The sequence below is a fragment of the Hippoglossus hippoglossus genome, chromosome 8, assembly GCF_009819705.1.
Source record: "Hippoglossus hippoglossus isolate fHipHip1 chromosome 8, fHipHip1.pri, whole genome shotgun sequence".
Lineage (NCBI taxonomy): Eukaryota > Metazoa > Chordata > Actinopteri > Pleuronectiformes > Pleuronectidae > Hippoglossus > Hippoglossus hippoglossus.
Genome location: NC_047158.1, coordinates 16308843 through 16323309, shown reverse-complemented (window position 1 = coordinate 16323309; position 14467 = coordinate 16308843). Strand labels below are relative to the sequence as shown.

General features: G+C 42.6%; 2 protein-coding genes across 5 annotated transcripts; one reads left to right on the top strand and one right to left on the bottom strand.

The window, feature by feature from the left end:
• Positions 1–38: 38 nt before the first annotated feature.
• Positions 39–6011, bottom strand: LOC117765878 (deoxyhypusine synthase-like). Of its 3 annotated transcripts, none has more exons than XM_034592438.1 (10): positions 5950–6011; positions 4856–5052; positions 3577–3741; positions 3322–3443; positions 2674–2770; positions 2427–2513; positions 1909–2014; positions 1738–1841; positions 1380–1505; positions 39–288 (listed from the first exon to the last, which is right to left on the bottom strand). In XM_034592438.1, the coding sequence occupies exons 2-10, from the start codon at positions 5045–5047 to the stop codon at positions 196–198; spliced, it is 1092 nt and encodes a 363-aa protein (XP_034448329.1). In that variant the 5' UTR covers positions 5048–5052; positions 5950–6011; the 3' UTR covers positions 39–195. The 3 variants fall into 3 exon arrangements, with proteins under 3 accessions (XP_034448329.1, XP_034448328.1, XP_034448327.1); XM_034592437.1 differs by lacking the exon at positions 5950–6011 and adding an exon at positions 5170–5196; XM_034592436.1 differs by lacking the exon at positions 5950–6011 and having other exon boundaries at positions 4856–5142.
• Positions 6012–8136: 2125 nt separating this feature from the next.
• On the top strand, positions 8137–13418 carry gtf2f1 (general transcription factor IIF, polypeptide 1). 2 transcript variants are annotated; one of them, XM_034592434.1, is made up of 14 exons: positions 8137–8239; positions 8629–8708; positions 9526–9572; positions 9742–9814; positions 9986–10179; positions 10370–10540; positions 10646–10851; positions 10959–11109; positions 11232–11287; positions 11437–11568; positions 11693–11763; positions 12071–12212; positions 12734–12872; positions 13012–13418. In XM_034592434.1, the coding sequence occupies exons 2-14, from the start codon at positions 8697–8699 to the stop codon at positions 13214–13216; spliced, it is 1599 nt and encodes a 532-aa protein (XP_034448325.1). In that variant the 5' UTR covers positions 8137–8239; positions 8629–8696; the 3' UTR covers positions 13217–13418. The 2 variants fall into 2 exon arrangements, with proteins under 2 accessions (XP_034448325.1, XP_034448326.1); XM_034592435.1 differs by lacking the exon at positions 8137–8239 and adding an exon at positions 8296–8399.
• The last annotated feature ends 1049 nt before the right edge of the window (positions 13419–14467 follow it).

The following is a 14467-nucleotide window of genomic DNA, read 5'->3' as shown; positions in this document are numbered from 1 at the left end:
TGCTGCCTGGGAGTCTGAAGAAAAAGTCTGAAACTATGAATTTTATTCTTTTTTATTGACGTACATTGTTCAGGTTCTGCTGCTATGAATTAAAGTTTTAGTTAATATTTAATAATATTGAATAACCACCACTCTTCCTGTAGATTCAAGTGCTGTCAAAAAACAGAAACGATTTCAGAAGGCTTTGATTTGGTTTCATGCTGTTTCCTTGCCAGCAGTCGTCTTGGCGTAACCTGCGAAGGTTTCTGCCACTAACAAGGGGAAGATGATGGTGGCGTCTCCAAACACCTTGAAAGACAGAATGACATCATGTGTGTTAAAACCTAGAAGAACAACAGGGACTATCAGACCTTCAGGTTTGCTCCTCGATGATTCAAATGAAGCTACTGGTTGTAATGAATAAATTAGGTCACAGCACTGACATAGATATTGCTTCTCATTTCTTTTAAACAAAAGGTAATACATTCTTGCATTGGTGCACTATGTTGTTTAAGAAGACTGCACAACAATTATCTAACAAAGCAAAATCTGTCCTTTTGCTAAATTTTTAGGGGTTGTGAATGGATGGTAATTGTGACATTTGTATGTTATTGTCAGTTTTGTATAAAGAGCTGCGTAACCAACATAGACACTTTCCCCAGGTAGTAGAAACCATAGAATTTCCACTGAAGGGACCAGGATCGAAAGGAATTTATTTTTACATTCCTTTAAAAGCCTATAGTTATGGCTGAGTCTTGAACCATCCCTTATATGCTACTATAGATCTAGACTGCTAGGGGAATTCCAGAGCTGCAGGATTCTGATAATTATCACCCCTATTGTTTTCATTATAACAACTGAAACCTGTTCCTGGTCTCTCTCTCCTCTCTCTCCCCCTCGCCTCCCCCTCCCCCTATCTCTATCTCTTCTCTTCTTCCCTGCTCCACCCCGACCAGTCGAGGCAGAATGCCGCTCACACTGAGTCTGGTTCTGCGAGAGGTTTCTTCCTGTTAATGAGGGAGCTTTTTCTCTCCACAGTCGCTAAAGTGCTTGCTCATTGTGGGAACTGTTAGGTAAAAAAATATTTTTTGATATAATATCATGATTTTGCACTATACAAATAAGTTGAATCTCCTCCCTGATTGCTGTTTGAATTTTTTGTCTATTTATATCGCAGCATCGTCGTGGTGTAGTTTTACTGACACACGTTGGACTAGAGTGGAACAGCTCATTATATAGCTTCATAAATCAGTGGACTAATCTGCATAATTTCCCCTGGTCCTTAGAGTACAGTGGAAACACAGATGAAACAATGGTCTTCAGGAACCTTTTAGTTCCCTGAAAATAGTCCAGGGGCTAAAGGTTCCTGGTGCTCTTGGGCGAAATGTGGCGAAAGGTACCTTCACAGGTTTAGCATCCATGCGGATCTTGCCCCAGGACACGGCTTCATCAGGTCGAGCTCCTGAGTCGCAACCATCAAACTCCTGAGCTGTGTTCACATACACAGCGTAGTCAGCTCCATCCCTCTGGAAGGAAACAAAGCAGTGTTTCAGAGTGCGAATGAGAAGAAAAACAAAGAGAATTGCTTTATGCTCGATTTTGTGTGTGTGTGTGTGTGTGTGTGTGTGTGTGTGTGTGTGTGTGTGTGTGTGTGTGTGTGTGTGAGGAGTGTGTGTGTGTGTGTGTGTGTGTGTGGTTAGGCCTCCTTAATAAATTCAAAATGGAAATCCATCAAATTCAGAAATGCAAACTACATACCCAGGAATTGGCATTGCAGATGTGATGTTTGGCTACACCTCCTCCCAGGGTGATCACTGCAGTGCTGTTGGCAGCTACTACAAGGTTGTTCAACCTTGCAATATCTGGAATCAAATGTGTTGTGTGAGATCAGATAACAACCGAGATTAGCAGAGATGCAAACTATTTTACCTTCTATTACATCCAGTATCAAACTAGGGTTCTCAGCTGAGAAGAGGTACAACATGTCTCCCATGGCACCATCTGTCAGGGCAGGGCTGAACACTGGGATGTTGTTCTGAAACAGAAAGTACCCATAGTAACCAGTGGGTTGTAACCTTAAGTCTGAACCAATTCAACAGCTGCTGCCCACGTTCTCCTGTGTTTCGTTCTCGTTAATGTACGTTTGCCCTCTATTTGTTGTCATTCCTGTCTGTGTGTTACTGCTGCAGTATTTAAGTCCTGCTCATCCAGTCGCCGCCAGATAGTTCAGATTCCCAGTGTGTTAACGTCATGGCCATTCCAACTCGAATACCTTGATGCCTGGTCTGTTTTCAGTTTACTATTCTGGTGCATTATCCACTCCTTTGCTGTCTTCAGCAACATCCACCCTCGTCTTCATCTACCAGTCAGTATTTGAATCCCTCACTCGCCAAATAACATGCCCGCCCAGCAAACCCTAACCCCAATACACAGGTCTCGGGATTCACCTTGTAGGCCCAGTAGTAAACAGATTCAGGGTTGTTGATCTCCCTGCCCAGTCGGTGGATCATCTTAGATGGAGTCCAGCGAACGCCCTGACAGAAGAAGCATCATCGCAAAATTAAACTGTGCTGTGAACTGGGATCAGGACATTTTAGCTGCCATCACAAACAGAGCATTAGACACTCAATGGCTGAAATATGTTGCAGTGACAAGAGCCATGTGAGACAGCCGTTTAAAGTAGAGTTCACACACCTGAGTGTTCTGCTCCACCAGCATCTGTGCCAAGATCGGCATTATCCATTTATCTAATTTTTCGTAGTTTTCATCAGGCATCAGAGTGTTTCCAGTCCTAAGGCCAAAGTGACACATATGAATCATCCTGAAAGTAATTCTGGCAGTGTAAGTGAGTCATTTAAAGGTGCATATTAATAGTTTTTCATCAACAAATGTTTGTCCTGAGTTAAGACAGTGAACAAGTCAAACATCAACATGTTAGCATCACCGCTTTGCGGGTTAGGGTTAGCATGTATACTACCATTACCTTGGGAAACCCTAACTAGCTGAATTGCTGTTATGCTGCAGCTAATTCACTGATTTGAAAACTTAGTTCTTGTGGAGGTAGCTCATCAGAGCACGCAATTTATGTTTGTTGTTTTGGGTTTTGTGGATAAAAAAACGTTGTGAGTGAGTGGCTGTTGTCAAACTTTTGTTAACTGCCACCATGGGCCTCCCTAGCCCTAACCCTTTGCCACCTTTAACAAGGGGGAGTGATTAGCTGTCTACACTTTGTTGTGCTGTTCACTCCCCCGGGTGCAGCTGGAGGTGCTCTGCTGAGACACCTCTACAATTATATTGCAGCCAAATCTACGAGTGTTCTGGTCATCTGAAATGCTGTCTGACCTGTTGAGGCCTTTTTTATACAGATCCTCTCCAGGCATAGTAAAATCTCCAACGTAAACCGGGCCCAAACACTTGATCAGATCCTCCTCGATACCTCCAGCGGTGGTCACTAAGACATCCACCTAAACAGAGAAGAATGTGCTGTTCTGTTGTGAAAAATTATACAATACATGCCTCTGATTTAAATGTTTCTTGTGAGGTATTGCTCTATCATACAGCTAAACGCATGTCGTATTAATGAGAAGGGTTTTATACCATTCTGTGCTCCGCAAGGTAGCGGATAGTCTCCCTCAATCCGCTGCTGATGAGGTTTGAGGTGTAACCGAGGAAGATGGTGCAGCTCATGAGGCACGGGCAGGTTGATGGATCCTCTTTGACGGTGCCATTCGCTGCCTTCACTGGCTGCTGACGTCTCTTTATCTGTGGATGTGGAGTGGATGGCGAAACTTCAAGGTAAAGCTGTTTTTTATAGAGCACAATCTTTTCAAATCATTTCAAAAAATGTCATAAAACATTTGATGATAAGTTATGAGTGCAAGCGGACGGTATGCACACGCAGCCAGAGGTGGCAAAAGCACACATATTCTCCTATCAAGTAAAAGTATAAAAGTACAGGCTCTAAAATGTACTCTAAAGTAAAAAGTACCCCTCTGAGGGCTACCAATTGTGTCTGTGCGATCTGATACTCATGTCACATTAATATAGTTCAATGCTGTTTAAATTAAACTACTCTTAGTTCAAATAAAATCAAATCAAAAAACAGGGGTTAAAGCAAGAAAAGATTTGTGAAATGAAAAGTGTGTAAACTACAATGTAAGTATTTTTATTTTTATTACGGTCAGGGATGGGGAATGATTAGTTGGCCTGCTTTGTTGTGGACGTTGGCTGATTCTTCACTTCCTTCCATCTTGTTACTCCTTGTCATGGACATATGCGCGGAGCCTCTTCTCTCCTGTCTGCTTTATCTTGATACGCCTTTTACACTGTGTTGAGTATGTTTTGCATGATATGCACCAATAGCCTCTGGCTGACTCATTGTTTAGGGGTTTTGATGGACAGAGTGAGTTCTTGTTGAGCCTGCACTGACGGGTTTTACAGTGTCTGCCTGAGGAAACGAGCTGACTCAGTATGGAGGACATGGGCGGATTTCGCAAATCATATTTTGGACATGTCTGGTGATTCTCTTGTCAGATGCCTTGGAGTGTGGAATGTTGCCTGACTACATGCAACGGTTTTCACTGCTCTGTGGTTTTAGCCTTGTGCTGAGGTTGTCGAACCAGGCTAAAGTTATCTGCCCACTGTCAGTCTACATGCACTCCTACTTAATAAATACTGATGCCATTAGATTCAGTGGTTAAGATGTTGGGACAAGTGGGGAAGTTGCATGTTGCAGCTGAACACACCTCACCACACCTCACCACACCTCACCACACCCCACAAAATAGATCTCTTTCACCTAAATCTTACACACTGAACTTTAAAAAAAGGTTGTTGCGTATTCGCCAAAATTCTCCCCGTGTACCATCCAACTCACCATGTTCTTGATCTCCTTGACAGCCAAGCCAAAATTAGTGGCTTGGAAGCCTGTGGTGAGGTATGACTGTAGCAGGGCTTGGTGGTCCACTCCCTTGTTAAAGTCATAGCCCAGAATCTTTGGTGTATCCCCTGGTACCGGCTGAGTGGTTCTGTAGAGACTCCCTACAAGTGGATGGACATGTTGGGCCATGATCTCTGAAACAACGATATGACACACTGTCATAAATTAGTCCTTGCAAGCAAAACTATAAAACCTCTAAAGTATTTGAATGCATATTAAATGAATGGCCCATGAAGGAGGAAAATAAGCACCTTTCAGACGTGGGTGTAGTCAGATGGAAGACTGCCCAGTATGGCCAGTGCTACCGCTTATATCTGTCTGACCACTACAAATTTCTAAAACCTTACAGTCTGATTGGACGAGAATTCCGTCACACCCTTCCACTCTCCTCTCCAACGGACTAATCTAACCACAACCACCTATGTCGTCAGCTGCAGTGGAGTCTGCAGGTTTTTTTAACACGCATGTCCTGCAGCCTTCATACAGCTGCATGGATTTAATGACCTGAGGGACAAGCTTGAATTACAGTATTAAGCAGCTGTGTACAACAGATCAGACCATATTTTAGTAAGTTTAATGATTATTGCAGAATACTCTACTGCTTTAACCACATTTAACTCTTTATTATTTTTATGCTGTAAAGTTATAAATGGTGTTAACCTCTGGAGACAGTCTTGGTACAGTGACCTGTCTTGTTTGTCTGGTTTTAAGCACCATGAGAGGGGAGGAATAATTCCACTTTCTTACAGTAGGAGCAGAGAATAATATCTGATTCATACCATGTGCTCCACACAAAATAGATTATACCAAAATTGTATTGAAAAACTGCTTTTTGAATTCTTCTGCCAAGATGTTAAACGGTAACAACACATGAGCCAGAGTCCCCAAATGCCTTTCACAACGTATCAAATTAATCTATAAGGCGATTGTTATAGATGTATTAAAATACAGAGTGAGTATAAAATAATCTAGACATACTCTCCAGGTTATTCTGCTCTATTTTATGTGCAACAGGTGGGTTATAACATTACCAGTGTGGTTCGCAGGCAGAAGATCTCTTTCTCTCTTTCCTCTGTCCTCTAGATCTCAGTTGGTCCAAGAAATGATTTCGACATGACACCTTAGTCCTTTATAGACACAGGGAGGCAGGGTGGCACTAGCAGGTAGGCGGTTCTCTGGAACGTATTCATTTTAACAGGAAAGATTTCACTAATGCCCAAAGAAGAATGGTGGCAGAGTCAGGGGTTTCATTTTGGTTTCAAAGGTGGGGGTGCTCAGCAGGTAAGAATCCACAAGGCACATCATTCATGTATAATTCCAGTTAATGTATCGTCTCTAAAATTTACATACATATACACAACATAAGTGAGAGAGGGAAGATACTGTTGCTCTAATACTTAAAATTCAAATTAATGACAAGTTATTAAATATAGTTAGAGCCTACATGGGGCACACATGTGACCCCCTCTTTAATAATTTGAATAGAATGAGAGGTGGCGACGAAACGGCATGTGGATGGAAGGAAAGTCTACGGCAGCCACCCGATGAGGGCGTTTATGAGCAATGAATTCCTATGGGCTTTAAAAAGAAGGATTTGCTATTGTGATGGAAAATTCTGTATTTGGGTAATGATTAATAGAAGAACAGACATGCATGTAGAGGATGGGATAAACAAATGTGTTTATCCAAAGGGTCAGCTGTGAGTTAATGTTTAGGTTAACGATTATCACTCCAGGGACTTTTGCTTCTGTGGCCTGGGAGAGCCTGAAACTTTATGGTGTCTCGGACATCTGGTTGGGATTTCACCCCAGGGGTCACTCCAGGGGTGAATCAACGCATACAATGACCTTACACCACACCCATTCATTCAACATTTACAAAAGTTAAGCCGTGAAAAGTTTGACAGGCAGAATCTCCAGTTTGTTTGGTGGAGCTGTTAACAACTCATATCTTACGTGTCACCCACTGATCCATTCTGCAAAGTAAAAATAATAATAATAAGTTTGGTATTTCACAAGTGCAACTGGTGTGAGTGTCCAAATCATTTCACAATTTCTATCCACAACGGCCTTTGACAAAATGTTTAGTATTGCCATTGTCCCTCCATGTTGGAAGAAACAGTGGTTCATACGTGTAAAACTGTGGTATACTATGTATTGATATATAAGAAAACAAATGTCAACGAAAACAAAATAGCTTTGTGTTGTTACAGAGATTGCAGTCGCTAAATTTCTAGTTAATAGTTGAAATAATTGTAACATAGAGATGGTTAATTGATGCACAGATTCATCATCTATTAAATGAAAATGCATGTGATATTTATTGATTTGTGGCGCAGTGCACTTGCGTCTGGTGTTTTGCTGCTGGGGCACTGGGCTGTTCCACTGGAAATTGATTAATGACTCAATAGTTAGCAAAATATATTGTTATTTAGAAGTAAAATGGAAGACTTGTGTTAAGTGAATTATAAGAAAATCTGTCTTTAGTATGACACTGGCCTCTCCCTGTTCCTCTTGGTCGGGCAAAAAGAAACCTCCGTTCTGGTAGGGTGACAACAAACAGGAAGTTAGAGTTTGGAAACAATAATGAAGACGTGTGCCTCCTGATAAGAAAATGACAGTCATGACAGGTTTATTTTTACTTAGTGACGGCACAATTCAAATTTTCATTAACACTTTCAGCATGAAGGTCTGTAGCTCAGAGTTGTTGCTGTTGGGAAATATAGGGCAGCTAAAGGCAAGGAGAGGACAATAAGAGGAGAAAAACTGATAGCTACCACTTCTCTAAAGATGTTTTCAGACTAGACAGACTAAGATAGACCTTCACCTATGAAGAACACAGCAGGAGATCAACCGGGTCAGACGCCCTCACAACAACAGGAACATTTCCGGAACATTCGGGCGAGAGGTGGTGCAGGAGGCTGGACATGACGTACAAATGCTGCTGCAGAAAAGTCAGCCTTTTGTATAGAGCGTGTAGAAAGAAAGGAAAGCGATTTACCCACAATATTAATAAAACTCTGAGGCAAACAATGAAATCCACCATTTTGTTCGAACTGTTTATGTATATATATCGAACAAAATGGTGGATTGCATTGTTTGCCTAAGAGTTAAATAATAAATACATTTTGCTGGTAAATATATATATATATATGTAAATAGTTTATGCACAGGGGACCACATTTCTCAGACGCCATGTTCTCCAGCAGCCACTGGCCGCACTGGTAGGTAGAAAAGGAGTGGGAACCAATGTTTGTGCTCCGCGTTTCCTGTCGGCTCTTTATAAACTAACGGGACACGCACAGCAGAGGTCCGTGAACCGGTAATTCAGCGACGATTATTAAATGTGTTAATATTTTTAGATGAATAAACGCCCGTGTAGTCATTGTTTACTCCCGTCTGCACTTCACATGAACGCACCGGGGCCGCCAAGCCGTGTTTTCCCAGCAACAGCCTCCATTAGCTGAGGAGCTCCGCTAAACGTAGCTGCTGTTTATGTTAGCATCAGGAGCTAATGCAAGCACTGCTCACAGGGAGACATGATCTAGTTCTCAGTTTGTTTTCCTGACTTTGCTGCTCTCTGGTCTCGACTGGATTTCAAACCAGCTCGTCGTCTGCTAACTGTAGAATAAACACCATGAGTAATTAGGTCCGTAGCCATTCATTCCCTTTTTAAATCCCAGGTTATTTCCAATGCTATCTTTTCCACAGTGCCACAAACCGACCTGAGCAGCTGTGGATGTGCTGAGTGAATCGAGAGAGAGAGAGAGACGAGCATCATGACTTCACTGGTAAGTTTACACTCTCTCTCTCACACACACACACACACAAAACTACAACACATCCAACTGGTGTTCCTCTGTATCAAAGTGCAGCTGTGTAGGTGTATCACCTTCATCATTATTTCATTTATCATCATTTTATCGTTTTAAATCTGCCCCGTTTCCCCAAGTTCGCCTCCTAATGAAGGGATTTCAAGGTGTACATGCTTTTATATAATCCCACCTTGATGCCTGTACTTTATTGATCCTAAACGTGAAAGTTCCAGTGTTACACGATGCACAATGTAAGAATAAGAACTATACAAAATGTAAATAATAAAAAGTGCGTGTGTGTGTGGTGAGTGCAGGTAAGATGCTTCTGCATGGCTAATCACTTGGACAAAATCAAATTCTACTTACTTTAAGGGCCTTAAATCGTGGCCTTGCACTGACAAAACCATGTTTGTGCCCTCTCCTAATAATAAAGGGTGCCTGAGCCTTTACTATCAGAATTCCCACACTATGAACCTTACTCTAGAGACTAATTCACAGCCCTTCTTAAAAGCTTTTGCAAATGATGGACATTGGCTCTTATTTACACTGACTAATCCTTATTATTTATTTATTGATACAATTCAGTCTATTTTACTGTTCTGTTTACTTTGCTCATTTTCTATTGTGTTATCATTGTTTCTTCCTTGTAAAGCACTTTGTAACATTGATAATATATTATTATTATGATTATTATTTGCCTCTGTCTAGTGTCACAGTCCTGTGATGAAGTTGGGAAGATTACATGTGGGAAAAGACTTTGTACTCTAAAATAAATCATGTGTTTGTCTTACAGGGGAGCAGCAATTCCTCCTCCACAGAATACACTGTGCGAGTTCCAAAGTGAGTAACACACAGTTGGTTTTAAAACAGAGACTAACAAGAAAAGCACAACTTCATAATAAATCATTGTAATAATAAATATAATCGGCAGCTATTCTCACGACCTTCGGTAGGAATATGCAGCAAGTTGATGGCTGTTTGTTAACATTTCTTTTTGTTTGTCCTGTAGAAACACCAATAAGAAGTACAACATCATGGCTTTCAATGCCGGAGACAAAGTCAACTGTTCAGCGTGGACACAGGTGGGCTTCATTCAGTAGCACATAACAGATAATGCTGCAATTGTCATTAAGCAGGGCACAGGGTGAGTGCTGAAATGACACACTGTGTTGTTACCCATGGTGAGAGCCATAGCACCCATATTTGAGTTTTGTGTTTCTGAACAGCTCCCCCCCCCCCCTCTCATTTTCCAGGCTCGTATGGAAAGAGACATGAGTGCTCGGCGGATATATGGGGAGGAGGAGACAGCGGAAGGTGCAGCTGGTAGTGAGTTTGGCAAAAAGCAGCGTGAGGAAGCACGGAGGAAGAAGTTTGGTATTGTGACACGTGAGTTCAAAGTGGAGGACCAGCCCTGGATCCTCAAGGTCAATGGCAAGGCTGGCAAGAGGTGAGGAGGAGGGAGACGCTTCTCTTTACCCTGATTCACACTACATTGCATCCACACACATACTGTATTCATGATGTAACTGAAACTGGCGTTTAATGTGATGTTTAGGTCATTGTTGACAAAAATCTCTGAAGAGGAATTTACACATCAGACCTGTTTGCTTTACAGCCTCTCTCTCTGTCTATGTCAGATTCAAAGGTCTAAAGAAGGGCGGCGTTACAGAAAATGCATCCTACTACATCTTCACACAGTGTCCGGATGGAGCCTTTGAGGCCTTCCCTGTCAATGGCTGGTACAACTTTGTACCGCTGGCCAAGCACCGAACTCTCACTGCTGAGGAGGCTGAGGAGGAGTGGGGCAGGTTAGAAAGGGGAAGACCAGGGAGGGGTGGCTGTTGGTAGAGGAAGAGTTTACACCACTGGTGTAGGTGTCAAAGTAAATTGCTGACATTGCTGTATCTTTTCAGGAGGAACAAGGTGGTGAATCACTTCAGCATCATGCTTCAGAGGCGTTTCCGGGAGCAGGAGCGTGGTGACGATGACGATGACGAGACAGAGAAGTCTGGGAAGAAGAAAAAAAAGGGGGGTGGCGGAAGAGGGGGTGAACTGCGCATCCATGACCTAGAAGAGGACCTGGAGATGAGCAGCGATAGTGACAGCAGTATGGGGGAAGGTAAGTAGACAGAAACATACCTGAGGCCATATCTGTCCACATCCTCCCTCCTTCTGTCATATCTCTTTTTTTTTTTTTTTTCTTCAACCCGTCTCTTCGTGGGACAGATGGGGAGAGCAAGTCAAAGGCCAAGAAAAACGCAGGAAAAGGGGACGCAAAGAAGAAGAAGCGAAAGAGCAATGACAAAGAGGCCTTAGAAGACAGTGACGACGGAGACTATGAGGGCCTAGAGGTGGATTACATGTCAGATGAGAGCAGGTCAGAACACAAATGCTCCCACTTTATGGATTGTGTATGTATGTGTGTATATATATGTGTGGGTGTGTGTTTTTTGTTGTTTCTGTATTTCCTCTGATTAGTCTGTAACTTTGTGATTGCAGCTCAGATGAAGAGCCGGAAAAGGGAAAGCCCAGCAAAGGAGAAGACCACCCTAAAGGTGAGGCCAACTGCAATATTACTGAACCATTTACAATCCATATAGAAATAAATCATAGATAATAAACAAGAATCATTTCTCATTAAAGATTGATGGCCGCAATTTTATGCGTGTATAATATTGTTAATGAAACAAAATGTTCTTCATAGGAATTGATGAGGCATCAGAAAGTGAGGAAGAGAGTGAGGAAGAGAAGCAGAATGAAGAGGAAGGAAAAGAGGAAGATGAAGAGGAGGAAGGGAAGAAAACCCCGGTCCAAGTGGAAAAGAAGAAGAAAAAAGGTACAGTCTTCACTTTGGTCACTTTGATGAAATGCAAACTTGAAAGAGGTGCCAACGAACACAATGGATGTGAAATGATACACTTCTCTGCTTGACGTGAGTTTTGTGGATTTGTGTGTGACAGACAGCAGCGGAGAATCGGAAAGCTCGGACGACAGTGACATCGACGGAGAGACGGCCTCGGCTTTGTTCATGGTGGTTACTGAGTGTGTGGCTGAGTGAATGGAAATTACTGTATTCTATGGTTTAGTCTTGCCCAGAAGTTGCATGGGTCTAACTTTGTTGCTGTAGCAAGTATATGGCTTCATGGGGCTTCAAACAACTCTTGCAAAATGTGGCATAGGTGTGCAGCAAATTCTCTACATAAGCAAAGTTCATGCTGTTGAGTTCTAGCAGCTAATGCATGTTGGTGCTGAGTGTGTGTGAATGGTTCTGTCATTTGTTTGCATCGTTTGCTTTTTTATTCTTATCAAGCATCTCTCTTGCTCTCGCTCTCTCTCAGAAAAAGCGCACTCCTCCTAAACGTGCAGGTGGGCGTGGCTCTGCAGGCAGCTCCAGGACTGGCAGTCGTCCGGGGACACCATCCATAGACTCGGCCTCCACTTCAAATACACTCCGTGCTGCTGCCAGCAAGCTAGAGCAAGGTACACATCGGTGGCGCGCAGTGACTTTAAATCACGAGCCGTTAGTTTTTAGACAGGAATATCAACTGGGTTGAGACATTTTCCGGACATTGCCTTTCACATAGGAAGAACGCAACATGAGACCATTTGGGTCAACTTTATTCTGTGCCATTTGAATCTGCCAATCACGTTTTTGCCAAGACTATTCTCTGATTTAAAATTGATCTTTATTTGAATGAACCGATATCAATTCATAAAAAGGATGATCATCACACTCAAGTCCCCGGGGGGGAAATAAGTAAGGTTTTTGCTGCTGCCTTCAGATGCTACACAGAGGATAACCAAGCCAAAGCCTCCAGGTGTTCAGTTTGTTCATCCACTAAAGCAAAGCAGGTTTTTGAATGTTTTTTTAACATATTTTAAATGAATTACCTACCTGTGCTGCGTCATTACACTGAAGATTATCTTTAGTGATACATGTGTGTGTTAAAGAACAACTTGTTGAGCTTGAACTGTTTCAACTTAATCTCTCTTTTGCACAGGTAAGAGACAGCCTCCGGGTCCTGCCACTGACTCACCAGCCGCAAAAAGGCTGAAGATGGAGCCCAGCAGTCAGAGTCCTGCTCCTTCTGGAAAGAGCACACCTCAACCTCCATCAGGAAAATCCACCCCAAGCTCCAGGTATGTTTTTTGTTCATGTCTATTAACATTACGCTATTTACTGAAACTGTAAAATACAAATAGCCATTTATTGTGACCCTAAAAAGAAATAAGTTTGTGAACAGGATTAAAGCTTCTTTCCTGTTCATCTGTCCCACAGTGATGTGCAGCTAACAGAGGAAGCAGTCCGACGCTACTTGATCCGTAAACCAATGACCACCAAGGACCTGCTGAAGAAGTTCCAGACCAAGCGCACGGGCTTGAGCAGCGAGCAGACTGTCAACGTGCTCGCCCAGATCCTGAAGCGTCTCAATCCAGAGCGCAAGAATGTCAACGATAAAATGCACTTCTACCTCACTGAATAACCTTTAGAAGTGAGGGACAAAGTGACTGGGGTGGAGAGTATTATTACACTATGACATCTCACGTTTAAAGAAAGAAACGTTGTCAGTGATTAGTGAAAAACAGCTCAGTCTCTGTATGATCTCTCTTAACTTAGAATTTGATTAATGGAGTGAAAAGTCTTTTAGACATTTAGGTGTTTTTCTAATAAAAATGCAAAATGTGCTGCTGTGTAAGGTTCTTCTCTTTCCATCCTGCATACACTTGGTGGGCAGAGGGTGTACATTACCATCACAGCTGTCACGTTTAGCCACCGGCTGACGTACAGAGACAAACAACCGCACACCCTACGATCAGATTCTGATATTTTTCACTCTCAATCCTGCATGCAATTTAAAGCCACCCTAGCCTTTCAGGGCATCACTACTCCCCTCCTCGCTCTCGTGGACTTCGGAGCCGATGACAATTTCATAGATGCATCATTAGTCACCCACGCCAACATCACCCAAGAAGCTATTCCCTCTCCACGCAAAGGGAAATGCTCTCGATGGTAGACTGTCGGCCCAAGTCACTGTCTTTATGGCCAAAAAGGACAATACACTCCACCCGTGCATTGATTTCAGAGGACTAAATGAGAATAAATTACCTCTAATCGACCCTGCCTTTGAGCCAAGCCAGTCTTCTCAAAACTGGACCTTAGGAATGACTACAACCTCATCCAAATCTTTAAGGGCGACGAGTGGAAAAGCGTTTTTAACACCCCCCTGGGTCACTTCGGACTCAGAAACCGCTGTTTTCCAGGCCCTCGTCAAAGACGTCCTCCGTGACATGCTAAACCATTTCCTCTTTATCTACCTCGACGACATCCTCATTCTCCCGGAAAATGGAGGAACACGAATGGATAGTACTCCGCCGCCTCTGGGTGAGCAAGTTGTATGTAAAGTCAGAACAATGTGAATTTCACGCAACATCTGTGAGCTTCCTTGGTTTCATTATTGAGCAGGGTTGAAACAATACCTCACAATTTTGGTCCATGAGCAGTATGGCTTAGAAAAGTATTCAATCTGAGTATTTTCCATAAGTCTTCATCTTAGACTTGAGAGAATGGTCTTAGACAGAGAATGGTTCTGAGGTGAACTAAATCAAGGTTTAGCTCTGAGAACACGTGAGGAGAGGGAGGTTACTCCCCATGTTACATGAACACATCCATTCACTTCTGTCTTTCTTTTTTGCGTTAGATAAAGTTTGGTCTTAGGACAATCACTGAAGATTGT

Bases quoted from the DNA above. Each gene is read 5' to 3' on its own strand.
- LOC117765878 (XM_034592436.1), bottom strand. From the start codon at position 5,080: ATGACAGTGTGTCATATCGTTGTTTCAGAGATCATGGCCCAACATGTC. The intron at 3,742-4,855 runs GTGAGTTGGATG...CCACATCCACAG, and splicing joins TCAAGGAGATCAAGAACATG to ATAAAGAGACGTCAGCAGCC. The intron at 3,444-3,576 runs GTATAAAACCCT...TTCTCTGTTTAG, and splicing joins ACCTTGCGGAGCACAGAATG to GTGGATGTCTTAGTGACCAC.
- gtf2f1 (XM_034592434.1), top strand. The intron at 10,180-10,369 runs GTGAGGAGGAGG...TGTCTATGTCAG, and splicing joins AATGGCAAGGCTGGCAAGAG to ATTCAAAGGTCTAAAGAAGG. The intron at 10,852-10,958 runs GTAAGTAGACAG...TTCGTGGGACAG, and splicing joins TGACAGCAGTATGGGGGAAG to ATGGGGAGAGCAAGTCAAAG.